Raw genomic sequence first — 26736 nt, forward strand, 5'->3', positions numbered from 1 at the left:
ATGGGCCAGATGGGTTGGACACTCCCTTTCCTGACCTTTGACGTTGCCTGCCACAGGAGGTGGAGGTCTCCTGTCATAAGGAATCTTTCCACCACTTTTCTGTCTCCAGTGTCCAAGGGATGCCCCACCCAAAGGCAGCACCCCCAAATCCTGAGCATCTTGGCCCAGAAGCGGCAGAAACACCTAAAATCCCTGGTTGGAAACCTAGCTGTGACGTTTCCTGGTTAGGTGGCCCTGGGCAACTCATCCTGTGTGAGCCTCCGTTTTCTCATCTGTATAATGGGGATAGATGATCTACGACATAGGAACCTTGCGAGAAACTGTGTGTAAAACATCTAGCAAATTGGAAAGTTACTTCGCCCCCCCTCCCCGCCCAGTCGCATCCCTTCAACAGCCTCCAAGGAGAACTACAGGTTCCCCACCTCCCTCACTCCCCGCCACTAGCCCGACTCCTCTCCCGGAGAAAGAATGAATCCCCTCCTCCGCGCCTCTGAACCGGCCGGGGGCTGTAACCGCATCTCGCTCCACCAGGGGGCGCTCCCTCCCCAGCAGGCGTGCCCTCACCGCCTTGTTCCTATCAAAGTCATACCAGCTTTCCAAGGGGGGAAAAAAATCATTGAATTATGAGACACATCCCAACTTCTGAAACCTTAAAAACCTTGTTTTTAATACAATTTTAAAATTATGTCTGATAATTGAGGAAATACGATAGTTTTTAAAAGCTCTTGAAGTCGAAAGGGGGGAGAAAAGGGTTTTGAAGGAAAAGCAGCCCAGAGCAGCCCAGAGCTCCTCTCCTGCACAACTCAGAGGCTCCCACAGTCAGCTCCTGGCCATGAGAGTCTGCCACCCTCTCGTCCAGGCCACTCATGGTGCCTGCCTGCCCTCACCCCGGTCTCCCAGAACCACTCCTGCCCCCACAGTCCCTCACCACTAGGCAGCCAGAGGGGGCTTTTCAAAACACCAGTGAGACTGTGTTGCACCTTTTATTAAAATGCCTTCAGGATTCCCAAGAGAAAAAAGCCCCGTGTCACTGGCCCCTTAGGGTCTCTCCCCACAGCCCCTCCCTCCTTCCGTTCACTCTACTGAGCCACACTGGCCTCCAAAAATGCCAATTCGTTCCCACCTGGGGCTTCTTCCCTGGCTGTTCTCTCTGCTGGAAGGCCCCCTCTCTACCGCCCCCACTGGCACTGGTCTGGAAACAGGTCACAAAGCCCAGACAGCACCGCTCAACAGGAAAGGGCCCGGTGACCCCGGGCAAAGATGCACCCTCCCTGGGCCCCCGGCTGCCTCTCATGTGCTGGACATGGGATGGATGTGGTGCGTGTTCAGGACGTGGGCGACATGCCTTTCCACATCTGCACTTCGTTCCCCGGCCCAGGACACAGCGGGCGCCATGTCCGTGGTGAACTTGGCACCCTGAACACCCGGCCTCGGTCGGGCCTTCAGAACAACGAGACCCCCAGCCTGGCTCCCAGACTCTCCTCGTTGCCCCACTCCCAGGTCTTCGCCCCGGCAGTTTCCCTTGACTGACCACCAGCCAGTCCAAGACCTGCCTCCCCTCCCTGACCTCAGTCAGGATCCACTCAGCATCGAATCCAGAAAGAAGCCCAGATACCAGAACCGGGCAGGACCTCAAGGCCCCGGTCCTCTGCTCCTTCCCAGCAGCCCCTTGGGGCTCACAGACAGGGTCTGTCACTGGGGAGGGACGCTCCACAGTCCATCCAGGGCTAGCAAATAGGGGACACCCGGGCCCAGAGGAGAGAAAACCAGGGTGAGAGCAATCTCAGGGGACCTCCTGGTAGGTAGACTTTGAGATAGACTTTGAGCTAATAGTAGACAAACAGTTATCCAAGGCCTGCTGTGCACCAAGTACGGGGCCAGGTGTGGGAACAAGATAGACACGGCCCTGCCCTGGGGGCGGGGGTACTGTGGCGAGAATAAAGCAGGGCGGGGGGGGGGGGGTGGGTAAAAAGTCCAGGGGTACCAGGCCCTGAAGCGATATTTGAGGAGGGCATAAAGGAGAGGCCATTTGATGGGCCAGAAGCCCTTCTCAGCCAGAGCAGACAGCAAACACAAAGGTCCTGGCTGGCTCTGGGCTAAAGGCCCCCTCCCCCAGGAAGCCACTTCAGATTGCTTCTCCTGGTCCCCACTGCATCTGCACACTGTCCCACGAGCTCCGCCTGCCTCCCCCTGGATGCCCAATCCTTGCGCTCAGTAAGAGAATCTATTGGATACACTAATGAGAAGGTGCATCCACGCTACACAGGCGTGGTCTGTGTCCCCAGTAGGCCGAGGCTGAGCGTTCCTCATTCTGGTGTCCCCGGTGTCCAGGGCAGTGCCTGGCACACCGCAGGTGCTCAATAAGTGTTGAACAAGTGTGAAACAGGGAATCGATGCCAGAAAACAAGGTCAAGGATGGCTTTTCTGAGGGCAAGGCTGTCTCCAAGCCCCTCGGTGCTCTCTCGTGCCCCATCTGCTGGTGGAAGGACACCCACCCTCAGTCTGCCATTGAGGTCATGACCCCTCAGGCCAGCCGGGCCGGGAAAACGTTTCTGTTCCACTGGAGACAAATGTCTGTTCCTTTGTCGGACTGTTAGCGGTACATCGTGAGGGGGCGCACAGGAGGCACGTGCCTTCCTGCCTCTTTCAAGAGCAGTGTGGCGGTAGCCCTAGATCCTGAAGAAAGCGACCCAGAGCAGGGCTGAATGCAGCCATCACTGGCGAGGGTCACGAGGAATTACAGCAACACAGCAATGTCATTTGCTCATCCTGTGAGAAAGGCTGCATTCAAAGCCGGGATGCCAAGGTTACGGGCCGTGTGGGTGTGAGCATATGAGGAGGGAGTGAACGGGAATCGAGGCTGTGAGGGCACACGTGTGCGTAAAGACAGAAAAACATCTAGAGGAAAATGCGCCAAACTGATCTCTGGGAAATAGAATCCAGATGGTTTTTATTGGCTCTTACGCTTTTCGGTATTTTCTTGATTTTTCTATACTCAGCCTCTGCTACTTTTAGAATCAGAGGAGAGCTAAATATAAGTAGTTTTTTAAGGCCATTGATGCAGAAGGCAGAGAACAGGCAGAGAGGAGACTGGTGTGGCTGTGTAGACACCTGGGCCTGGGGAGGTGAAGAGGGGCGCTCAGGGAAGCACAGATGACCAGGAGACAGGACACTGGGCCACCAACCCAGCTTCCTCACTCACCAACTCCAGTGTGACACTGGCCTCCAGTTCTGGGCTCCCAGCATCTGGGCTCTAAGCTCCATCTGACCCTGATGCTCCAGAATTATCTGTCCCATATCCCACCTGGGGTTTGGGCCAGGAGAGGCTGGGTGGGAACAGCAGGAGAGACAAAGCATCACTCACATCACTGTAGGTAGAACTCAGCCCCGCCGTGCCTTCTGGGCCTGGGGTTCTGTATCGTGGGTGCCTGCCGGTTGGAGGGACGGCCAGCAAGCCCCTGTGGCCAGACATAAATCCCCACGGGCAGCAGCAGCTAGGGTAGGAGTGGAGACTCAGACTATTATTTTCTTAAGTGCCTACAATGAAACACGTGGGCAAAGGCAGTAAAATGTTGTAAGGGGCTGGGTCCTACTGAGAGGAGGATTCACCGAGCCCCAGAGTCTCGCGGAAGTCTTCCCCTGAGGTTGACCTGTCCTGACCCCTAGTGTCCAGCCAGATGGCCCCTAAGTCAGGATCTGAGGTCCGACAGGGGACCCCGAACCTCCCTCCAGGTGAGGGATGTGCACAGGCCTTTAAGAAAATTCCCCGAGGCCTGGTAATTGCCACATCCCATCCCTACCCCTCAGTACCCTCCTCCCCCCATGTCCTTCCCTCCACCTCTGGGCAGAGGCCTTGACCCTGCCACGGCTTTTACCACCGCCCTGAGTTCTCCACCCAAGATGCTGCCCAGAGCAGCACACAGCAGAAGGATCAAGGGGCTTTGGTTCAGAAAAACCTGGGTCCAAAGGGACAGTCACAGAGCCAGGCCAGGATGCCCCTCCACCATCCTTGAGGGGCAGGACAGTTTGTAAACACAGAGTTCCCTGGGGTGGAGTACCTGGTGGTGGGGGAGAACAGGCACAAGGCAGGGCAGGAGACAAACCACCTCCGGATGGCTGCGGGGCCTCACTCCAGCCATGAGGCTGAACCAACTTTCAGATGCAAACCGCTCACACTAGTGGCATGACCCACTGACCACAACACCAAGGAGCCTCTGGGGCCCTGTCCCTATGCTTCACCTGCTGGACAGCTGGGCCAGGTGTCTCGGGGGAGGGGATTCTCCCTGCATCCAGCCGGGGCCTCATCAGGGGAACGCGGCCAATCTCCAAGACAGCCTGGCGCTTAAGGGGGTAAAGGGACACACAGCCTGACCTCCCGGCCTGGAGGCCTCTGATATCTGCAAATATTTATTTTCTTCTCCAGGACTCTAGTGAAGAAGGAGGTCAATAGAAGGAGGTCTGTATCCTCTGGGTCTGGCAGGGGTGAGCCAGGGACAGACAGGACCCCCATGGGCCTGGTCACTGTGCTGGACGACTGGAGACACGGTGGGCCACCTCAGAACCCGATGCGGGAACTTTTCATGGAGGACAGAAGGGTGGTATTCAGGGGTCTTGAGAGCTGCTTGATGGACGAGGCAACAGGCATGGGTGTGGCCGACCTCTGCACGATGTACCTGGATGCCTGGGACAAGACCGAGGGGGAGGACTGGAGGTACGGGGAGGTGGACAGGCCAGACTCCAGGAACCTGAAGCCTGAGGCTGTCCAGGAGAGGGAGTTGCTGGGAGAGAGGGAGGCAGTGGGCGAGCTGGTCGTGGTGTTGGGCATGGTCTCCCTGTCAGCATCCGGGTCCTTCTGGCGGTTGTGGGTCACCGGGTGGGTGCGCTGGCCCTGCTGCCCCAGGACGTTGTGCAACACGAGGTCAGACATGTGGGTGGGCGACAGGTTGTTGAAGTGCAGGCTTTGGTAGATCTGAGGTGAAATCTGTGGGGAACAGAGCAGGGGAGTTTGAGGGGTTCACCCAGGACCAAGAGCAGGCTCACGCGGAGGATGGGCCAAGTCTCCAGAGTACTGTGGTTGTCACTGATGTCCACAGCCTTCCGGAACTGCAAGCCCACTGTGCTCCAGGCCCGGCAGCCAGCCCTTCTCCTGGGGTTGGCAACAACGCTTTGAGGTCAGCACTGGACCGTCCCCATCTTAGAATGAGGCCTCAAGCTGGGCCTGATTGAGGCTCAGGTGGGAGGAGTCCCCCAGACAAGCTCCCACCTCTCCTGTCAGCACTCACCAAGCTGCGCTTTGAGGCCCATCTCCAGAAGGCAGGGATGTGGCCTCCCTTCGCACTGACCTCTCCCAGCCTGGGACAGAGGGGTTCTCTCACACCACTCGGTGCCCATCACAGAGGGAGGAAGTTCTCATAAATGCCCCTATGGCAGATGCCTCTGAAAGAGGCTGGAGTCTGCCCAAGCAAGAGGCTTGCTTAGATGGGGCTCAAAGCTGTCTTGCAAAGTCCCCGGCTCTCTCTTTCTTTCCCCAAGCAGAGCCCCCCACTTCCGTTCCCTCTGTCTCTCACATGGCACCGGGAGACCCCGTGTCTGCTCTAGAGCAGCCCACAGTACGGAGACTAACAACCAACCAAACGCACAGCCACAGACTTTGGGAAATTCTTTGAAGGCTATCAAAGTCCCAGGTCCACAGAGAACCTCCTCCCATAGGCCCGATGAGGTGTGTCCTCAAAGACAAAACCTGTGTCCATGGCCTTGGCCAGGGCCTTGGCAAACAAATCAACCCAACCAGCTTCATCCCAGAATTCTGTTAAAGGGCTGGTGCTTCCTTGCCCCCACGAGAGGGCCCTGTGGGCTCAAGGGAGGCTGCTAATGGAACTGGGATCCCCAGCCTCCAGCATCTCAGGGAGCGAGCCCCACCCTGCTTCACCTGGTACTTCATCCAGCTATACTGCACGTTGGTGGACCAGAGTCCAGGACTCCGTGACCGGTCCTTAGGCTTGTACGCGGCTCCCACAACTTTGCTCTCCTGCAGGAGTCACGGGCAAGAGTGAGGCCTCAGGGCTGAAAGCTGAGGGCCCCTCTATGCCCCCGGTTCCCCCACCCAGCCTCACCTGCTTGCCCTTGGACTCCCACTTGCACCAGCTGCTCTCAACGTCTTCCTGGGAGCGCTCTCCAGCCCACGGGGATGTCTGGGTTATCTTCTGCAGGTTGGCCCAAGCTTCAGCCTCCGTGTCTGGCTTCCCATTCAGGAGAGCCACGAGTGCCACCTCCTCCTGCCGCTGGTACACCAGGGCCTCAGCCAGAGCCCGCTCCTCCCTGATGGAAGGCGCTTTCCTTCATAAGATGCCCTCACACCACAAGCAGCCTTCCCGGGGAGAACAACGGGTTTCTCCCGCCTGGGCCCGATCCTCTTCTACCTCCTTATCCCTCTCCTGAGGTCATACTGCCCAGGACCAACACTAAACAGGTGTCCAATTAACATCAGCAAAGACTAGATTAAACGGACCCCCCAACAAGTCCTGAGACCTTTCCTAGCACCCTGAGCTCTTCCCATGGAGGTCTAATACCCCATCTTGATCTTACCTGGTCCCCCCAAATGTGGAATATTTAAACATCCTCTCCCTTCCAAGGAAACCCTACCTCTACCTTGTTTGATAACCCCACATAGGACCGTAAAGAGGTATGCCTTGACAAGAGAATAGGAGCCACAAGGACTGTATGGGTGCCTGGAAAACTCCTACTGACATATCAAAACCCAATTCCAGAATCTCTTCTCTTATGAAGCTTCTCTTTTACTTGATCCACCCAATGAGGTGATTGTCCTCTGAGCCATTCCTATTCTTAATAGTCTCATCACTTATCAGATAAAACAACAACCATGAGTTTGTGTGCCAATCTCCCCAAGTGGACTCTGAGTTCTCTGAGGCAGCACTTGTATCTGGACCTCTAGAACCTAACACAGAGTCTGGAAGTCAGCAGGACCTTGGTAAATATTTTTTGGGGATGACCCCAAATTATCTGAGACTTGGTCAGGAATAAGAGTGGAACATGGGTGGAGAAAGAACCTGTAGAGGAAAGAAGCAGCAAGCAGCCTGACTTTCCTGTGGATCAGGGAAATAACACAAGTGTGTGTTCAGGACCAGAGCTCTGGGCACTGTCCTACCAGGGACCTCTAGCCACATAGAAATGGTCCCAGCAGGGAAGCCAGCCCTGGCAAATCTGAACCGGGCTCTGGGGCAGAGGCCCATCTAACAGCTTGCCTTTCTATACTTTCTGCTGATTTGTACCACTCAAACTTTCAGTGGACCTGGGCTCTTAGGCCATAGCTGCCACCTGTAGAGTCAAGTTGCCTGCAAGTCCCAAACCTTTGGCCTTTACCAAATATGCCCAGTGCTACCCAACCCAGATGAGGCTGCCTGGGACCTGGGGAGGCTCCCAGCCTCCCCCTCCTTGGGCCAGCAAATACCAGCTGGGCTGTGATAACTCACTGCAGCTCTGAATGGAAGGCCTTCTGGGCAGCAACTACAGTGTCATCCTCCTCCTTTGAGTTTCTTCTCAGTTCAGGATCACCAACCATCTGAATATCCCGCAGCCTTTTCCAGACACTCAGGCCGAACGTCCCTGTGATTTAACCAGAACCAACTCAGTCACAAGAAGTGGCCTACCTCCCTTTCTCTGAACCTGCTACCCCTCACCCTCCACCCTCAAGACTCAGCTAGCAACCCCTTACCCTTGGCCCACACTTCATGATGCTTACCACATGCCAGGCATTATGCCGGCTACTTAACAAATACCTGAAGGAACTAGCCTTAGTCCTACAATACACTTGGAGTTCAGGCCAAAGCATCCTGCCCCACATGTAGGCTGAGATGGAAAGACCTCGATGGCAATGACTGAGTGATCTTCAATTGGGCTTAAGCAGCTCATGTGTAAAGTAGCAATGACATAAAGTGATCAGGCACCCACCAGACATGAGATTGGGGTGGCACTAGAGAGGAGAAAGGCTGGAGGAGAAAGCAGGTAGTAAGAACAGAGAAACATGAGTCCTACTTTGGGGCAGGGCATGGTGAGTAGTAGGCAACTGCCCTGCTGCAGAATTTCTAAAAATTAAAAAATATAGTTAAAAAGTCATATTTTAAAAACTCTTGGGGAGCTGTAGAAGCAAAAACAGAGTAGATGAACTAGGGGTGCCAGGGTGGCTCAGTCAGATGAACATCCGACCCTGATTTCAGCTCAGGTCATGATCTCACAGTCTTGAGATTGAGCCCCGTGTCAGGCTCCGCACTGGGTGCAGAGCCTGCTTGGGATCCCATCTCTCCCTCTTCCTCTGCTCCTCCCCCACTCGTGCACATTCTCTCTCTCTCTCTCTCTCTCTCTCTCTCTCTCACTCTCTCTCTCAAAAAAAATAGATTAACTAAAATTACAGAAAGGGGGATGGTGCCTGAGTGGCTCAGTTGGTTAAGGGTTTGACTTCAGCTCTGGTCATGATCTCACATTTCATGAGTTCAAGCCCTGCATTGGGCTCTCTGATGTCAGCACAGAATCCACTTCAGATCCTCTGTCCCCCCTCTCTCTCTGCCCCTTCCCTGCTTGCTCTCTCTCTCTCTCAAAATAAATAAATATTTAAAAATTTTTAATAAATAAAAAAATAAAATTATAGAAAGGGAAGAGTCCTTCCAAGAAGAACTGAAATTGAGATCTGATTCCTTCTCTGGGAGTCTGGGCACAGGCTGAGTGAGAATCAGGCTCTGCTTAGGCAGAAGGAAGCTCCTGGAAGCAAAAGAAACCATCGGAGCTTCTGCCAGACATTCTGGCTGGCAGGATGGGATCAAGTCTAGTGAAGTCCCAAATGCATAGACATGTTTTCCATAGGACATTTGCTGAGCACTAGGGGAGCTGAGGGCCTGGAATTTGGGTTAGACAGATAGAATGAGGTTGTTGGGAGACAAAGTCCCACTGGAGGAAAAAACCTTTGACAAACACAACAGACTTCACCCTTGAGACGATTGCACAATGGAAGATGGAAGAAAACCAAGTCTTCCTAAAGCTGCAACCCAGACCCAATCCAGCTCAGTTCCTGACAGCAATGAGATGAGCAGCCTTGTACAGAGCAACGAGCACATGTGCTGGAGGAAAATCCATCAACTTCTGTCTCTGTGGTTCTTTTATACAAAGTCTAGAAAAGTCTTGGCTTTGGTTTGAGGAGGGGTTGTTTCATTTTGGGGGGTTTTGGAGAGGTAGGTTTTTTATGCATTTAACATATAAAAAGACAGAAAAGTACAACCAATAATAAAGAGAAGAAATAGGCATTAGAAATAGACCCACAGATAATTCTGACACAGGAGTTAGCAGATAAAACTTTATTGCAAATAGTTACATAAAATGAAGGAAAATATGAACAAAATGAAGGGAAAGAAGGAGAATTTCAACAGTGAATTGTATTCTACAGGAAAGAACCAAATCGGTATTCGAGAACTAAAAAAAATATGAAATTAAGAATTAACTGAATGGATTTAATACCAGGCTGCATACAGAAGGAGACAGGACTAACGAATTGGAAGGCAGGTCATCAGAAAATATCCAAACTAGAAGGCAGAGATAAAAAACAAACAAAAACAAAAAAGAAACAAACAAAAAAACAGAAAGAACAGAACAGAGCATAATAGCCATATGGGACAGAGTCAAATGTTCTAACATATATGTAAATTGGAACTCCATAATGGGAGGAGAGAGAGAATGGGCAAAAGCAGTATTGAAGAGATAATATTTGACAACTTTTCAAAACTGGTGAAAAATACCAACCCCCAGATTTAAAAAGATCAGTGAACTCCAAGCGGGATGAATACAAATAAAAGCACACTAGGAACATCATAATCAAACTGTTGAAAACCAAAAGCAGTCAGAGAGAAAAGAAAAATTACTTTCAAAGTAACTTACAGTTGACTTAAAAAAATTCTTTTTTACATTTATTTATTTTTGAGAGACAGGGTGAGACAGAGCACAAGCGGAGGAGGGGCAGAGAGAGAAGGAGACACAGAATCTGAAGCAGGCTCCAGGCTCTGAGCAAGAGTTCAGCACAGAGCCTGGCGCAGGGCTTGAACCCATGGACTGCAAGATCATGACCTGAGCCAAAGTCAAACACTTAACCGACTGAGCCACCCAGGCACCCCTACAGTTGACTTTTTGAGAGAAAATATGGAAGCCAAAGACGATAGAAAAGTCTCTTTTTCAATATTGAAAGAAAATTAACTTCCAGCTGAGATTTCTATGCCCAGTAAAAGAGTCTTAACATTTTAAGACAAACTAAATGTTTTCATATACAGAAAGCTTAAAGGATCAGTACAGATGGATTCTATAAGAAATAATAAAGGAACTTCTTCAGACTTAAGGAAAATGATAGCAGACAGAACCCCAGTATTTCAAGAAGGAATAAAGAGCATCAGAAATGGTAAATATGGGTAAATATAAAAAGAAATAGGCTGCTTACAGTAACATTAATAACAGTGCCTTGTGGGAAGACATAACATATTTGAAATAAAATATATGCTAGAGATAGCATAAACAGTGGGGAGAAGAAAGTAAGATTCTTGCACAAGAAGTGGTATCAGGTCAAGAGTGTATATTATAACCTCTAAATAATCTCTAAAGAACACTGAAGAATAATATAAAAACATACAACTAAAAAGTTAATAAAGGAATAAAACAAGATAATTGATTTTTTAAGTTTATTTATTTATCTTTGAGAGAGGAAAGCACAAGCAGGGGAGGGAAAGAGAGAGATACACATGGAATCCCAAGCAGGCTCCAGGCTCTGAGCTGTCAGCACAGAGCCCAACACAGGGCTCAAACTCATGACCCACGAGATCATGACCTGAGCTGAAGTCAGATGCTCAACCGACTGAGCCACCCAGGTGCCCCGATAATTGTTTTTAAATACTTGATTAATGCAAAAGAAGAAAGAAAAGGAAGACTAAAGGAACAAAGAATAGAAAAACAGTATCAAGATGATAGACTGAAACCATATAAATAATTCCATTAATATTTGAACGGACTAAATATACAATTAGAAGGCAAATATTGTCAGGATGAAAAAAATAAAACTAAATACAATGCTGTTTAAAACAGGCACATATAAATATAAGGACAGAGATAGGTTGAAAAGTCATGTTGGCAAATGTAATGAACTTCCAGTGGTCAGATGAATAAATTCTGGGGATCTAATGTATAACATGGCAACTATAGTTAACAATACTATATTGTATACTTTAAATTTGCTAAGAGAGTAGATATTAAGAACTCTTACCTTGCACAAATACTATGTGAGGTGATAGATGTATTAATTATCCTGATTGTGGTGATCATTTCACAGTGTATGCATATACCAAATCATCATGTTATACACATAAAACACCAGCTTACTCAGTCTTTTTTTTCTATATTTCTATTACTATGTCTTCATAGTCACTAATCCCTTCTTCTGTAGTGTCTAATTTGCTATTAATCCCATCCAGTGTATTGTTATCTCAGACACTGTTATTTTTAATTTCTAATTTCAATTTGGGTCTTTATCTATATATATATATTTATATATATAAATATATATATATATATATATTCGAGTTCTCTCCTTAACATTTTGATGTTTTCTTCTACCTTTTGTAACACATGAAGTATATTCATAATATTATAGATTTACTTATATTATATATCATAATATTATATCTATATTTCATATAATACAGATGTAATTTATAATATTACAAATATATACAATACATACTAGTATATTATGTATAAATTATAATACCTCAGGGATTACTATTCTTTGCTGCCTGCTGTCTAATGTCTGGAAACTGTCACATATACTTTGTTCATGTTTTTAGTTGTTTAAAGCGAGAATGTAAATCCAGTCCTTGTTAGTCTACCATGTCTGGAACCAACAGAAATGATAGGCAATAGAAACAGACCCAGAAGTGAACCAGATATTAGAGTTATCAAAGACTTTAAAATAGCATTGGCAATATGTTCAAGGATATAAACTATAAAATGAGGAATTCCATCCAAGGACAGGAATAAAATAAAAATAATCAAAGAGTTTTTTACCCATATAAGAGCTGAAAATGTGAGGAAAGGAATAAATCTTTGATAAGAGACAAGAGACCAAGGCTGCTTTCAGCCCTGACAGAGTAATGAGAGGAGGATAAGCCCAGATAAGTGCTTAGTGAACTTTGAACAGCCTCACATGGCATGACATACTATAATCCAGGATGTTCAAGCCACAGGGCAAGTCTGTAGCTACCCACCAACTCTTTCCCTCAGGCCTTCACAGGGTATATAGTGGCAGTCCAGTGAAGGCTGGGGGCAGGGCAGAAGAGCTGAGACATAGACCATGCAAGTATCAAGTGTAAGAAAGCATACGGTGCTTTTTCTGTGATGGTTATAAGGATATATGTATACTTTCTGAAAATTCATCAAGCTGAACCCTTTTGGTTTGTGTGCTTTACCTTATATAGGTTATAACTCAACAATTAAGTTTATTTTTTTATTATTTGAGAGAGAGGGAGAGAGTGCACATGAGTGTGCAGGAGAGGTAGAGAGAGAGAATCTCAAGCAGACTCTGCTGTCAGCACAGAGCCCGACATGGGCTCGAACTCACAAAGTGTGAGATCAGGACCTGAGCCAAAATTAAGAGCCAGACACTTAACCAACTGAGCCACCCAGGCACCCCAAGTTTATTTTTAAAAAGAGAAAGGAATGTGCCTTCTCAGATACGTGATTTGCAAAAATATACACAGGCAAATAATGTTGGGTGGATGGGTGGGGGGTTAGATGGACAGCTGATGGATGAATGGACACACTGCTGAATGGACAATTGGAAAGGCACATATCCTGTGATACTATTTGAGCAAAGGCAGCTGCTATGGCTTGAAACTCCACCCCATAGGATATAAGGTTTATGCCATTTTATGCTCTAACAGGGACAGGACCACAATGGGCCATGTGGCACGGCTGAGCTTCAGTAGGACCCATACCAACGGTGTCACCGGAGAGTTTCCGAGCCTTGACATTACAGTCCTGGCCAGCACTGATAACCAGCTGGAAGGCATCTACATACAGGATGTCTGCCACACTGTCCAAATGGTCCTTCCAGGTATTCAGAAGCTTGGGAGGAACCAAGGAAATGGTCTGGCCAGCCACAACCTACAGGGGACAACACAGGAGAACTACTTATCCCAAGACACAGGTTCACCAGAGGGCACATGACACTGGAGGCAGCAGAGCCCTCTGGAAGGATCCTGGGACACAGTCCCTTGGCCCACGTCCCAGGGTCCTAGTTCTAGACATGTTCCCACATTAGCTTTCTGGTGACTTCAGGTAAATCCTGGTACTTCTCTGGCCCTCACTGGTCCCTTTGGTAAAATCATAAAAAAGCATTCGCATATTGCTATATTGTTTACCAGATGTGTCTATACAGATTATTCCATTTGAATGTCATAACAACCTTACAGGATGTGTATGAGTCTCACCATTTCGTAGAGGAGAGAACTGAGCCCAGAGCCACATAGTGGTGAGGCTAGGACAAGAAAAACGGACAAAGGATGTGAACAGACAATTCCCAAAACTATACATGGCCAATAAAATAAGGAAAGATGTCAACATCACTAATAAGCAAAGATAGCTTCATTAAAATCAAAGGAAACCATTTGTATCTAAAAATCAGCTAAAGGTTTGTTTCACTTCGAACATTTATTTATTGAATGCCTTCTCTAAGTGAGGCACTCTGATAGACCCAGGGAACGCTCACTCGGATGAATACCGCTAATAATAAATACTTTATGTTGGCAAGGATAAAGCAGAATAGGCTAATAATGTGCAAAACTCTATAAACTTTCTGGAGTGTAGTTTGGCGGTACACATTAAAAGCCTTGGAAAGATTTATGCTTTCTCCCCATATTATTTCCATGAGATAAATTACCAGATGCATGAACAACTACAAATAAACAAAAAAAGATTTGTGAAAAGGAAAAATTGTTCTACCATTTTTCTACCTTTTAAACACAGTTTTATTGAGATATAATTCACAATTCACCCATTTGAAGTGCTCGCTTCAGTCATTTTTAGTATGTTCACAGAGTTTGCAACCACCATCACGTTCAATTTTAGACCATTCCATCACTCCACAGTTGGTATAAATGGAATCATGCAATATGTGGTCTTTTATGACTGGCTTCTTTCACTTAGCATAATGTTTTCAAGATACATCATGTTATAGCGTGGATCAGCACATCATTCCTTTATGTATCTGTTCAACAGTTGTGGACATTTGGGTTGTTTTCACTTCTAGGCTATTGTAAATAATGTTGCTATAAACACTCGTATATAAGGTTCTGTGTGGACACCTCTTCATTTCCCTTGGGTGTATATTTAGAGGTGGAATTCTTGGGTCATATGGTAACCCTATGTTGAACTTTCTGAGAAACTTAAATCGTTTTCCAAAGTGGCTGTACCACCTTACGTTCTTACCAGCAATGTATGAGAGTTTCAATTTGCCCACAACTTAGCCAACATTTATTATCTACAGCTATCCTAATGAGTGTGAACGGGGATCTCATTATGGTTTTGATATACATTCCCCTAATGGCTAATGATGTTTGGCATCTTTTCATATACTTATTGCTGATTTGTGTATCTTCTTGAAGAAATGTCTATTTAGATTCTTTGCCCATTTTTAACTGGGTAATTTGTCTTTTTATTGTTGATGTGTAAGATTTCTTTGAATATTCTGGATACTAGTTTCTTATCATGTACATTATTTGCAAATATTTTCTCCCATTCTATATGTCATCTTTTCACTTTCTTATATGGTGTCTTTTGTAGGCCAAAAGTTTTTAAATTTGACAAAATTCAATTTATTTGTTTGTTTTGTTGTGTTTTTGATGTCATATTTAAGAAATATTGGGGCGCCTGGGTGGCTCAGCCAGTTAAGCGTCCAACTTCGGCTCAGGTCATGATCTCGCGGTCCATGAGTTCGAGCCCCACGTCGGACTCTGTGCTGACAGCTCAGAGCCTGGAGCCTATTTCAGATTCTGTGTCTCCCTCTCTCTCTGGCCCTCCCCGTTCATGCTGTCTCTCTCTGTCTCAAAAATAAAATAAAGTTAAAAAAAAATTAAAAAAAAAGAAATATTGCCTAACCCTTGCGCCTGGGTGGCTCAGTCAGTTAAGCCTCTGACTTAGCCTCAGGTCATGATCTCATGGCTCTTCCAGCCCCACATTGGGCTCTGTGCTGACAGCTCAGAAGCTGCAGCCCACTTCGAATTCTGTGTCTCCCTCTCTCTCTGCCCCTCCTCTGCTCTCTCTCCCTCTCTCTCTCAAATAAACATTAAAAAAATTAAAAAATATATTGCCTAACCCAAAGTCATGCAGATATCTCCCTATGCTTTCTTCTAAGAGTCTTATAATTTTAACTCTTCCATTTAGGTCCATGACCACTGAAAGTTAATTTATGAAGTAAAGTATGTTTTCCTTTATGTTGTGTGTTCATTCTTTGCTGTGGATATCCGGTTTTCCCAGCACCATTTGTTTAAAAAGATTATTCTTTCTGGGGCCCCTGGGTGGCTCAGTCGGTTAAGCATCCAACTCTTGATTGTAGCTCAGGTCATGATCTCACTGTTCGTGAATTTGAGCCCCACATCAGGCCCTGCACTGACAGCATGGAGCCTGTCTGCGATTTTGTCTCCTGTCTCCCTCTCTCTTTGCTCCTCCCCTACTTGCGTTCTCTCTCTATCTCTCTCTCTCTCTCTCTCTCTCTCTCTCAAAAATAGATTTAAAAACATTTAAACAATTATTCTTTCCTCCATTTGATTGTTTTGGTACCTCTGTCAAAAATAAATTGATCAGAAATTTGACAGTTTATTTTTCCACTCTTAATTCTATTTTATTGACCTATATGTCTATGCTAATGCTAGCACCACACTATTTTCACTGTAGCTTTGCAGTAAGTTTTGAAATTGGGAAATGTGAGTTTTCCAACTCTGTCTTTTTTCAAGATTTTTGGACTGTTCTAGGACATTTGCATTTCCATATGAATTTTAGGATCAGCTTGTCAATTTCTGCAAAATAAGGAGTGGGGATTGATAGATTACACTGAATTAATTTGGAAAATATTGTTATATTAACAAGATTAAATCTTCCAATCCATGAACATGGGATATCTTTCCATTTATTTAGGTTGTCTTCGATTTCTTTCAACAGTGTTTTGTAGTTTTAATAGCACAAGTTTTGTACTACTTTTGTAAATTCATTCCTAAATATTTTATTCTTTTTGATGCTATTATAAGCTGGATGCCTTTTATTTCATTTTCTTGCCTACTTGCCCTTCCAGTAAAACATTAGTAGTTGAGGAAGTTCCCTTCTACTCCTTGTTAATTGAGCGCTTTTATCAGGAAAGGGTGTTGCATTTTGTCAAATGCTGTTTCTGTATTTATTGAGATGATTATGTGTCTTTTGTTCTTTATTCACTTAATATGGTGTATTATATTAATTGATTTTGGATATTAAACCAACCTTGCATTCCTGGGATAAGCCTCACTTGGTCATGATGTGTAATCCTTTTCATATGTTGCTGGATTCAATTTGCTAGTGTTTTATTGATGGCATTTGCATCTGTATTCATAAGAGATATTGGCCTATAGTTTTATTTTCTTGTGATGTCCTTGTCTGGTTAGGTTATCAAGGTAACATGGCCTCATAGAAAACTCTTTGGCAAGAATTCTTGAAGAATTGACATTAATTCTTCTTTAATTATTTGTAGAGTTCACCAGTAAAGTCATCTGTACCTGGGCTTTTCTTTGTGGGAAGCTTTATTACTAGTTCGATCTCTTGTGATATTCAAGTTTTCTATTTCTTTAAATTTTCTATTTCATTTTGAGCCCATTCTGGTAGTTCATATCTAAGAATTTATCCATTTTCTATCATTTTTTTGATAATGAAAAATTAAAAACTGTTCTAATGTCTGACAATAAGTTAAATAAATGATTGTACCTCTATACAGTGAAATATTGCTTCATCATTAGAAAGTCTGATTTTCAAGAATGTTTGATAATATAGAAAATTCTAGTTACATACAGTATAATCCCAATTTGTTTAAAATATATCATTATAACACTAAGTGCAGATGGTCGGGAGCACAGATTCTGGAGTCAGACTTGAGTTTACTCCCAGGTCCAACACTGGCAGTGTGTGAACTTAGGTCCCTCCAGCTCTTCAGTTTTATCTTCCTCATCTGAAAAGTAGCATCTCTCTCCCAGAGCAATTATGGAGAATCAGTGAGAGAACACATAAAAGCACTTATCACAATTCTTGAAACACATTAAGCAGTAAATAAATGACACGCATTGTTGTTAATATAACGATTATATTAACATTACAGATTCCTCATATAGTGAACCCATGGGTGACTTACTCCCAACAGATTTGAATGCAGTGACATTTTCTTCTTACTAAAACCAGACTAGACATAATATCTTTGTGCAGAGATTCAAAAAGCACCTAAGACTGCAAGATGGCTATCAGAACTGCAAATGCATACAACCCTTTAATCTAGAAATCCCACTTCCAGGAATTTATCCTTCAGGCATATTTTTCACACATATGAAACAACATTCACTCTTCACCTTTGTTAAGAATAAAAGATTGAAAACAACCTCAATTTACCTTCAAAGGAAATTATATCAATAACATGTCCTATGGTTTACTACACAGCTATAAAGAATAATGTACTCATATGCAAAGATCTCCAAGATATATTATGGAATAAGAAAAACAAGGTGAGCACCAGTGTAAATGACATGCTACCTTCATGTAAAAACAAGGAGAGAACTTTACACATTTCTGTTTGCATAAATAAACACTGGAAGAATAACCAAAAATCAGCAGAAGTGGAACAAGAAGTTTTTCTTGGTTTTGGGCAGTGGGGAATAGGTGTAGGACTAAGAGTCCTTACTACAGGCCTTTTGCCACCCTGAGTTTTTAAAATCTTCACTAGTGTATAACATACATATAGAAAAGTGTACATATCATAAATGTAACGAATAAACTTTCACAAACTGAACACAGCTGTATGACCAGACCCAGATTATGAAACAGAACATTGTCCATCCACCAGAAGTCTCCCTCATGGCTCCTTCCGACCAATCCATGCCCACACAAAGATAATCACTTCTAATAGGGTGTGTTTGTTTTGTCTGTTTTCGTACTTTATATAGATCGAACTATAAAACTTACAATATATACTCTTTCATGTCTGACTTCTTTAACCTACTTTGTTCAAATAATTACCCATTTTGTAATCAATAGTTACAAACCATTCATTTCTAATGCTGGGTATTATTCTATATGGTGTGTATAGCACAATTTATATTTCACTCTACACTGATGGGCATTTGGGTTGTTTCAAATGCAGAGTTATTGCAAATGGTAATTATATCAATGTTCTTATTCATTATCTTTTAGAGCACAGGCTTCTCTTGGATATAAACCTAGCAGTGGAATTGCTGGATCATAGTGTAGACACATATTCAGTTCTAGTGGGAACTACCAAACAGTTCCCCAAAGTGATTACACCAATCTACATTCCTGCCAGCAATGGAAATTCCAGTTGATCTACATCCTTGCCAACATTTGGTATTGCCTGTCTTTTTAGTTTTAGTCATCCTGGTAGGTATATCGTGGTATCACATTGTGGTTTTAATTTGCATTTTCTTGATAACTAAGGAAAAGGTTCTCAGCTTCATTATTCATTAGGGAAATATCAAGTGATTTTTGACTATGTAAATATATTACCTACTCAAGAAAATACATAAACATTTTCATTATCTTAAAACGAATTCATGAGTCCAGGGCCTTCATCACAAAGATTAAAGCCCATAGAAGTGGTGTGTGTGTGTGTGTGTGTGTGTGTGTGTGTGTGTGTGTGTATGCATGTGTATGCAGGTGTGTATACTTGTGTTTGACTGGTTCATGGTGACTTCTGGCTAACAAAAATGTTTCCACATCAACCAGACAACATTGAACAAGAAACATGAAAGACTCAGAATCTCAGGAAGAGAGCCATGGCCCCAGATCATTAGTGGGGTTCAGAGTCCCCCAGAGTCTTCCTACCTCCTTCTCCTTCAAGGGGATGTAGTGTGGAAGGTTGATCTGGACCCGTTCAGGAATTAAGAACTGGAACTTGCTTGTTCCATTGGGTTGAAGTGGACACTTGTCACTGAATGTGCAATAATCTTTGATGTCCCAGATCTAGGCACAAAATGTGGGTTAGTGGCCCAGCATCCCTTGACACCAACACCAACTCATGCTGTGGGCCCCTCCCAAACTACTTGTCTTCACTCTGAGGTGTGAGTGGGGCAGTTCTCACACCTCTGAGATACCCAGACACTCAGGTCAGAAGGGGTCCAAGGGAACTTGTAGGCCAGACCTATTAGCCGGCAGGCAGAGAGGGTGTGACTGGCCCAAGGACAAGACATTCTTGCCCCATGGCTCACCATAAATTACGAAGTTGGCTGCTGAGACCCCTGTTCATAGAGAGATGCACAGCTGGGGGGTGAGGGAGTTGTAGGAAGAGAACGATGGAATAGGGGACCCACCGGGAGAGGCTTCTTGGAGGGCCTTTTGGAACCACATTCTCACTCATTTCCTGGGCACACCAGAGCAGAAGAGGACTTTTACTGCCCACTGTTTCACAAATGAAACCAGTACCCAGAGGGAGCAGAGACTAGGCTAGTGCCACATTTAGTGAAGAGGTGGCCGGAGCTTGGCTGACACCGCCCCCTCAATCTCAAGCCAGTTCCTCCTCACCTTGATGTATCCTTTACAATCCCCTGTGACGAGGATCAAGTCTTTTTCATCAGTGGCCATGGCTCCCACAACCACATCCCCCTTGTCTTCGAAGTCCACAGGGAACTTCCCGAGCAGACCTCCGCCTCCATGGACGGACCAGGCATAGATGTGGCCATCCACGCAGCTGCTCAGCAGGGTGGCTGTGTGTGGCAGGCGAGGCCTGGTCTGCAGGAAGATGATCTGTGTGAGAGAGGCGGGCCAGCTCAGCAGTGCTGTGAGCCGGGACTCACCCTGGCCATTGTTACACGGTGCTGAGGGGCTCAGGCAAGTCACCCCGCCCCTGCTCCCCCAATTTCCTAGATGCCCAGTGAGGATGGTGATGATCCTCCACTCTTCCTACGTAGCTGGTAACGAATATTGGCTGCACTGTGAGCTCCTTGAGGGGAGGAATTCCTGTCTTTTTTGTTCACTCTTTTATCTTTAGCAACTACAGTCGTGTCTGACACATGCTACATGATCAATGAAGATTTGTTGAATAAAGACATACAAATCTGATGCACCCCAAGACTCAAAGAAGAGTTTCTAAGACCTGTAACTCCACTCAAAGCGATTTGAAGAACACAGTCGTTCTCCTTCATATACGTCTATGGTAAGATGCCATATTTTCCAGCCAACTGCCAAGAAAGCATCTTAACCAAATTCTCACTCAAGTCTTGTTGTGATCATGCCTTTTGTTAATTCCCCCCTCTGCTCACTTTCACCTTACATGTCACTCTGTGGCCCAGGCAGGGGTGATGGGGGCGGACAGCTATCATGCATGGCTGGCATGAGAAGAGAGCTGCTCTCCTGGCCCCCATCCTACGTGAGGCAGAGAGCACAGGCAGTAGAGTGAATCAGACCAGACGGGGGAAATTGGAGGCTATATCAGAATTCCTGCTATATCAGGAATATCCATTCCTGCTATATCAGAAATTACAGTGTGGTGGCTTATGTGTCCCCAAAACATGTCACTGACAGCAAAAATTCTGAAATATCCTGATTGTCACAAAACAATGTCCAAAACAATGTCCAAAACAAAATGCTTAACCTACTTCCTGTTGGCCCAAATGCCAGGGTCACAGAACCAGGAGTCCCTAAACCAAAGACAAAGGACAAGCATTTCCCCCATTTTATGCAAGTGTACTTGCATGCAGTACAAAATGTGGACGGCACAAACGAGAAGAAACTTAAATCACCCACAAAATGCCAATATCCAGAAATAATCACCATGAAGATTTTAATGCAATGTCTCTTTTTTTAATGTTTTTATTTTATTTTTTTGAGAGAGAGAGAGAGAGAGAGCATGAGTGGGGAAGAGGCAGAGAGAGGGAAACACAGAATCCGAAGCAGGCTCCAGCCTCTGAGCTGTCAGCACAGAGCCCGACGTGGGGCTTGAACTCACGGACGGTGCGATCATGACCTGAGCCTAAGTTGGACACTTCACTGACTGAGCCACCCAGGCGCCCCTAATGCACCATCTGTAAAGACTTTCATTATATTTTTTAATTATTAAACATACATGCAAGAATAGACGAAAATACCAATGGAATTAGAGAGATCCCAGAAATAGATTATAGAAGACTCTAATATTATATAAGAATGATAGAATTTCAAGCCAGTGGAGAAAAGATAAACTATGTAATAAATGGCATTTGAACAACTGGCTATCAATTTAGAAAAACAGTTTTAGATTCATATATCACACCATACACAAAACTACTTAGATGGGACAAGAAGATGACTAAATAAATATATAATTATAAATGTCTAGAAGAAAATATAACAAATGTTTCTGTGATCTTGGGATAAACAATGCCTTTCTCTCTTGTCACAAAGGAAAATAACAAAGATGGCTAGATAAAGACTAAAACTTCAGTGTGACATCACAAAGACAGATGAGGTGAAAATATCTGCAATACACAACAGCAAAGGATTCACTTTCCAAAGCACATCTAAGGAGCTCTAATAAATTAATGCAAAAAAGAATAGACAAGGGATATAAATGGATGTTTAATTCATGGAAGAAATACAAATGTCTAACGAACATATAGAAAGCTCAATATTATGAATAATCAAAAGAACTTTTTTAATTTCCACCCGCCAGACTGGCAGGAATTAAGAAAAGGCTAATATCCATTCCTGGCTTAGTGTAAGAACAAAGGCAGACTCACACACTGTTGGAGGGAAGTCTTCTTGGAGAGCAAAATGGCTTCGTCCATTGAAATGTAAACTGTGCTCACTCGGTGAGCCATCAACCATACTTATGGAAAATCTAGCATAACTGCACAGATAAATCTATAAGGATTTCAATCACACCTTTGTTTATAATAGCAAAAAACTAGGAAAAACTTAAATGTCTAATCAACTGGGCATTCATTAAATAAATTATAGTGAATCCAAAGAAATATACCACAGCCAGGGGCAGATTTACCAGTGAAGTTCATAAAGCTTAAGGCAAAGTTCAAGGTCAAGTTCAAGGCCCTTCCAAGGTCCTGGGAAGAATTAGCAACTTGTGGAGACTTATAATTGTCAGCTGTAAGTTTTAAAATTTATTGTCCTTTCTCATCCAGATGGCTAACAGACACATGAAAAAAATGTTCCATATCACTCATCATCAGGGAAATACAAATCAAAACCAGTGAGATACCACCTCACACCTGTCAGAATGGCTAACATTAACAACTCGGGCAACAACAGATGTTGACGAATCACTAAATTTTTTTAAGGTATTTGTTTTTTTGTTAATGTTTATTTTTGAGAGAGAGAGAAACAGAGCACGAGTGGGGGAGGGGCAGAAACAGAGGGAGACACAAAATCCGAAGCAGGCTCCAGGCTCTGAGCTGTCAGCACAGAGCCCCATGTGCGGCTCGAACTCACAAGCCGTGAGATCATGACCTGAGCCGAAGTTGGACTCTTAATCAACTGAGCAACCCAGGTGCCCCATGAATTGCTAAATTCTATTCTTGAAATCATTATTATAATATATCTTAACTAACTTAGATTCAAAGAAAGAAAGAAAGAAAAATTTCTAAATAAAATGTAACCACATTGATCTCTATATCAAGAAATAATAATAATAATAACAATAGTTCTAGGAATAATTTTTTAAAAAGTATCTCCTCTGAAAGACTTTACATACACAAATCTATAAATGACTAAATGATGTAAATATTTTGGAGTTTCATGAACTTGAGAGTAAATTTTAAAAATCTTATCACAGCTCCCTGCTGCTGTATTTCCAGACTGGAGGAGGGAGGACATAGGGTGAAGAAGGAAATAAAAAGTATTCAAAGTGCAGCCTCTCAAAAAAAGAAAAAAAGAAAAAGAAATTTGTCATTTCTCATTTTAAGTAAATTTTCACTTTTGTATCTCATTTTTTATTCATAATTTTGTGTTATTTTCCACAAATGTGCCAACCAAATTGTGTAAGTTTTAGGCTCAAAAAAGCATAGATTGGCCTTCTCTATGAAGCCATTAACAAGAATGAAGTAGATGGATTTATATGTATTGACAGCAAAGGTTGTCCGCTCTACATTGTTAGATTAAAAAAAAAAAAAATCCAACAGCTGAACTACAGTCTCAAATGCTCCCAGTCTTGTTTAAGAAAAACAAAACCAGGGGGCGCTGTTTGGCTCAGTCGGTTAAGCGTTCAACTCTTGATTTCAGCTCAGGTCATGATCTCGCGGTTTGTGTGTTCGAGCCCCAGATCCGGCTCTACGCTGACAATGTGGAGTCTGCTTGGGATTATGTCTTCCTCTTTCTCTGCCCATCCCCCACTTGCACCATACCTCTGTGTGTGTGTGTGTGTGTGTGTGTGTGTGTGTGTGTGTGTGTGTGTCTATAGCGGGATAGATCTATCAATAGATCGAGATATAGGCATATAAAAATAAATCTTGGAGTGCTTGGGTGGCTCAGTTAAGTGTCCGACTTCGGCTCAGGTCACAATCTCACTGTTTGAGCTCTGTGTCAGGCTCTCTGCTGACAGCTTCTGACAGCTCAGAGCCTGGGGCCTATTTCAGATTCTGTGTTTCCCTCTCTCTCTGCCCCTTCCCTGCTTGTGCACACTCTCTCTAAATAAATAAATACAATAAATAAATAAACAAACATTTTTTAAAACTCTCAAAGGTGCACACTTAATTTTTTTATCATTGTCATTATCACTGTTAAAGTAAATTTTGTCATACTCTAGATCAAGTATTCTCTTAAAATGTGACTCCTCATAGCTACACAGGATTCACCAAAATGATGTGCCACAAAGATCTCCCATTTCTGAACTGGGGAAAACTGAAGCTTCCTTCCCAATCCTTTCTGCACCAGCCCTGGGACAGCTTGAATGGGCAGGCTGAAGGTGCGTGATGGGGAGGGACCTTTGCAGGCTCAGAGAGGGCCGTGGGCCTGAGAGAGCACACAGTCGGGGCTGTGCGGCCAGTGATCAGGAGTGGGCACAGTGAAGAGGGGCACAGTAGGATACCCCACCCTGGACAGGATGGAGTGGGATCCGTGTGGTCGGAAGGCAGGTAACCAACACTATGCCTTTTGCACTCTGCACCTGGCCCCTGAAGCCTCAAAGATAGTCTCCTGCCCACTTTGGAAAGAGCTTCCGGACTGAGGTTGGACATTCCAGTCTCACTCCACCCAGTGGTCTCAGACAGTTCTCAAGTGCAGGGGGACTAAAGGTCTGCCCGGAGACCGCTTCAGAAGAAGCTGAAGCTACCCATGTCTTTCAGAGGGATTTGCCACTCCCCACCTATCTGGTCCTTTACCACTAAGGAAAGGGCCAAGGACTGGGGTTCATCCACAGATGGTAAGAGACACGGCTGTGCCTGGATCTATTTCCTGTCTCCTTCCACGTGCCCTTATCTGCCATACCCCACAGTCTTTGGACATGGCCAGACAGAAACAGTGGCAAAGGAGACCTGACAGGTAAGACTCCCCCAGGAGTCCTTGCCCCAGTCCACCCTCTCTCTCATCCACTAAGGAAAGGCTGGGACTGAGGGTGACCTAGGAGCTCTGGACCCTCTCCAGGACACCATCCTGAGAAGTTCCACGGTCTACCACCCAGTAACCCAGAGGGAAAGGACTTTGCTGCTTAGGAAACAATGGGGGTGGAAGACAGAGTATTTGGAAGCCAGGAAGGAGAGTCAGCATCAGGAAACAATAGATGCTGGCGAGGATGTGGAGAAACGGGAAGCCTCTTGCACTGTTGGTGAGAATGCAAACTGGTGCAGCTGCTCTGGAAAACAGGGTGGAGGTTCCTCAAAAAATTAAAAATAGAACTACCCTACGACCCAGGAATAGCACTGCTAGGAATTTAACCAAGGGATACAGGAGTGCTGATGCATAAGGACACTTGTACCCCAATGTTTATAGCAGTACTTTCAACCATAGCCAAATTATGGAAAGAGCCTAAATGTCCATCAACTGACGAATGGATAAAGAAGATGTGGTTTATATGTACAATGGAACACTACTTGACAATGAGAAAGAATGAAATCATGCCATTTGCAGCAACACGGATGCAACTGGAAGGTATTATGCTAAGTGAAGTAAGTCAGCCAGAGAAAGACAGATATCATATGTTTTCACTCATATGTGGATCTTGAGAAACTTAACAGAAGACCATGGGGGAAGGGAAGGGGAAAAAATAGTTACAAACAGAGAGGGAGGGAGGCAAACCATAAGAGCCTCTTAAATACAGAGAACAAACTGAGGGTTGAAGGGGGTTAGGGGAGAGGGGAAAATGGGCGATGGGTATTGAGAAGGGCACTTGTTGGATGAGTACTGGGTGTTGTATGTAAGTGATAAACCATGGGAATCTACCCCAAAAACCAAGAGCACACTTTACACTCTGTACATTAGCCAATTTTACAATAAATTATATTTAAAAAAGAAGCAGGCCAGCCTTAGACATGACTGCCAGCCCCCCTGCCCCCCCCCCCACACACACACCAGCCATAGTACCTGGAATTTCACCAATAGACATTCAGTCCTTTGCATATAATCTCCAAAGATCCTGTCAAGATTCATGATACAAATCCTATTACACTCAGATCACCAGGCCAGATTGCAAAAAGCCAAGGAATTGCCAACAGTAACAGCACAAATAGTCAAGGATGCAGACTTTGCAAACAAAGAGATCTGGAATCAGGCCTTGGCTCAGCCGTTTTCTGACAGTGAGAATCTTGGGCAGGTCACTTCACCTCATTGAGCCCCAGTCTCTTTATCCACAAAATGGAAATAATAATAGTACACACCCACCCGGGCTGTTTGAGAGAGAGAAAAATAATTCATGTAAATGTTGAGGCTCACATCTAGCAGATACTAAGAGCTCAGTAAGTATTAACTACTCTGATATTATTAATAGGCTGGAATATAACACAACGTATCAAAAGCTTCCTAAGAGTGCATTTCTAATCCTGGGAAATAGACAAGAGAGCTAACAAATTCGTGTACAAAGATGTCCACGGCAATGTGAGCTATAAAGGCAAAACCTAGCAATCTAACCTTCTACCAGCGAGAGCAGGCCAGCTGGATAGGTACCACATACACCAAAATACCACGCGGCTGCTAAGAGAGGGGCCGTGGCCTCCCAACCACTGGCAGGGAGAGATGCCATGAGGTGTTGGGTGAAAAAGAGCAAATGGCAGAGTAGTGTACGTATAATCTGATGCTATTTGGTGAAAAAATATTTAGAGGTACATATACACATTCGTACATGTATATACTTGCGTATGCACAGAAAAATGTCTACAAGGCTACAACACACCTTAACACTAGTTACCCCTGGAGACGGGGGAAGAAGGTAAGTCATTGTTTTACTTTAGACACCCCTATAAGGCTTGAATTTTTCATTTTAAG

The 26736-nt window shown here is 44.8% G+C and overlaps 1 protein-coding gene across 7 annotated transcripts in view; it reads right to left on the bottom strand.

The window, feature by feature from the left end:
* Positions 1-4373: 4373 nt before the first annotated feature.
* The window catches only part of EFCAB8 (EF-hand calcium binding domain 8), a 70099-nt gene continuing 47736 nt past the window's right edge, over positions 4374-26736 (bottom strand). For all 7 annotated transcript variants that reach the window (XM_042931253.1, XM_042931252.1, XM_042931255.1 and 4 more), the window contains 7 exons: positions 19858-20079; positions 19162-19299; positions 13035-13203; positions 7491-7623; positions 6114-6318; positions 5930-6028; positions 4374-4981 (listed from right to left, as the gene is read on the bottom strand). In XM_042931253.1, coding sequence (XP_042787187.1) covers positions 4556-4981; positions 5930-6028; positions 6114-6318; positions 7491-7623; positions 13035-13203; positions 19162-19299; positions 19858-20079 — 1392 coding nt within the window. In that variant the 3' untranslated portion in view covers positions 4374-4555. The remainder of the gene's footprint in view (positions 4982-5929; positions 6029-6113; positions 6319-7490; positions 7624-13034; positions 13204-19161; positions 19300-19857; positions 20080-26736) is intronic.

This window comes from Panthera leo, chromosome A3 (genome assembly GCF_018350215.1).
Source record: "Panthera leo isolate Ple1 chromosome A3, P.leo_Ple1_pat1.1, whole genome shotgun sequence".
NCBI classification, from domain to species: domain Eukaryota; kingdom Metazoa; phylum Chordata; class Mammalia; order Carnivora; family Felidae; genus Panthera; species Panthera leo.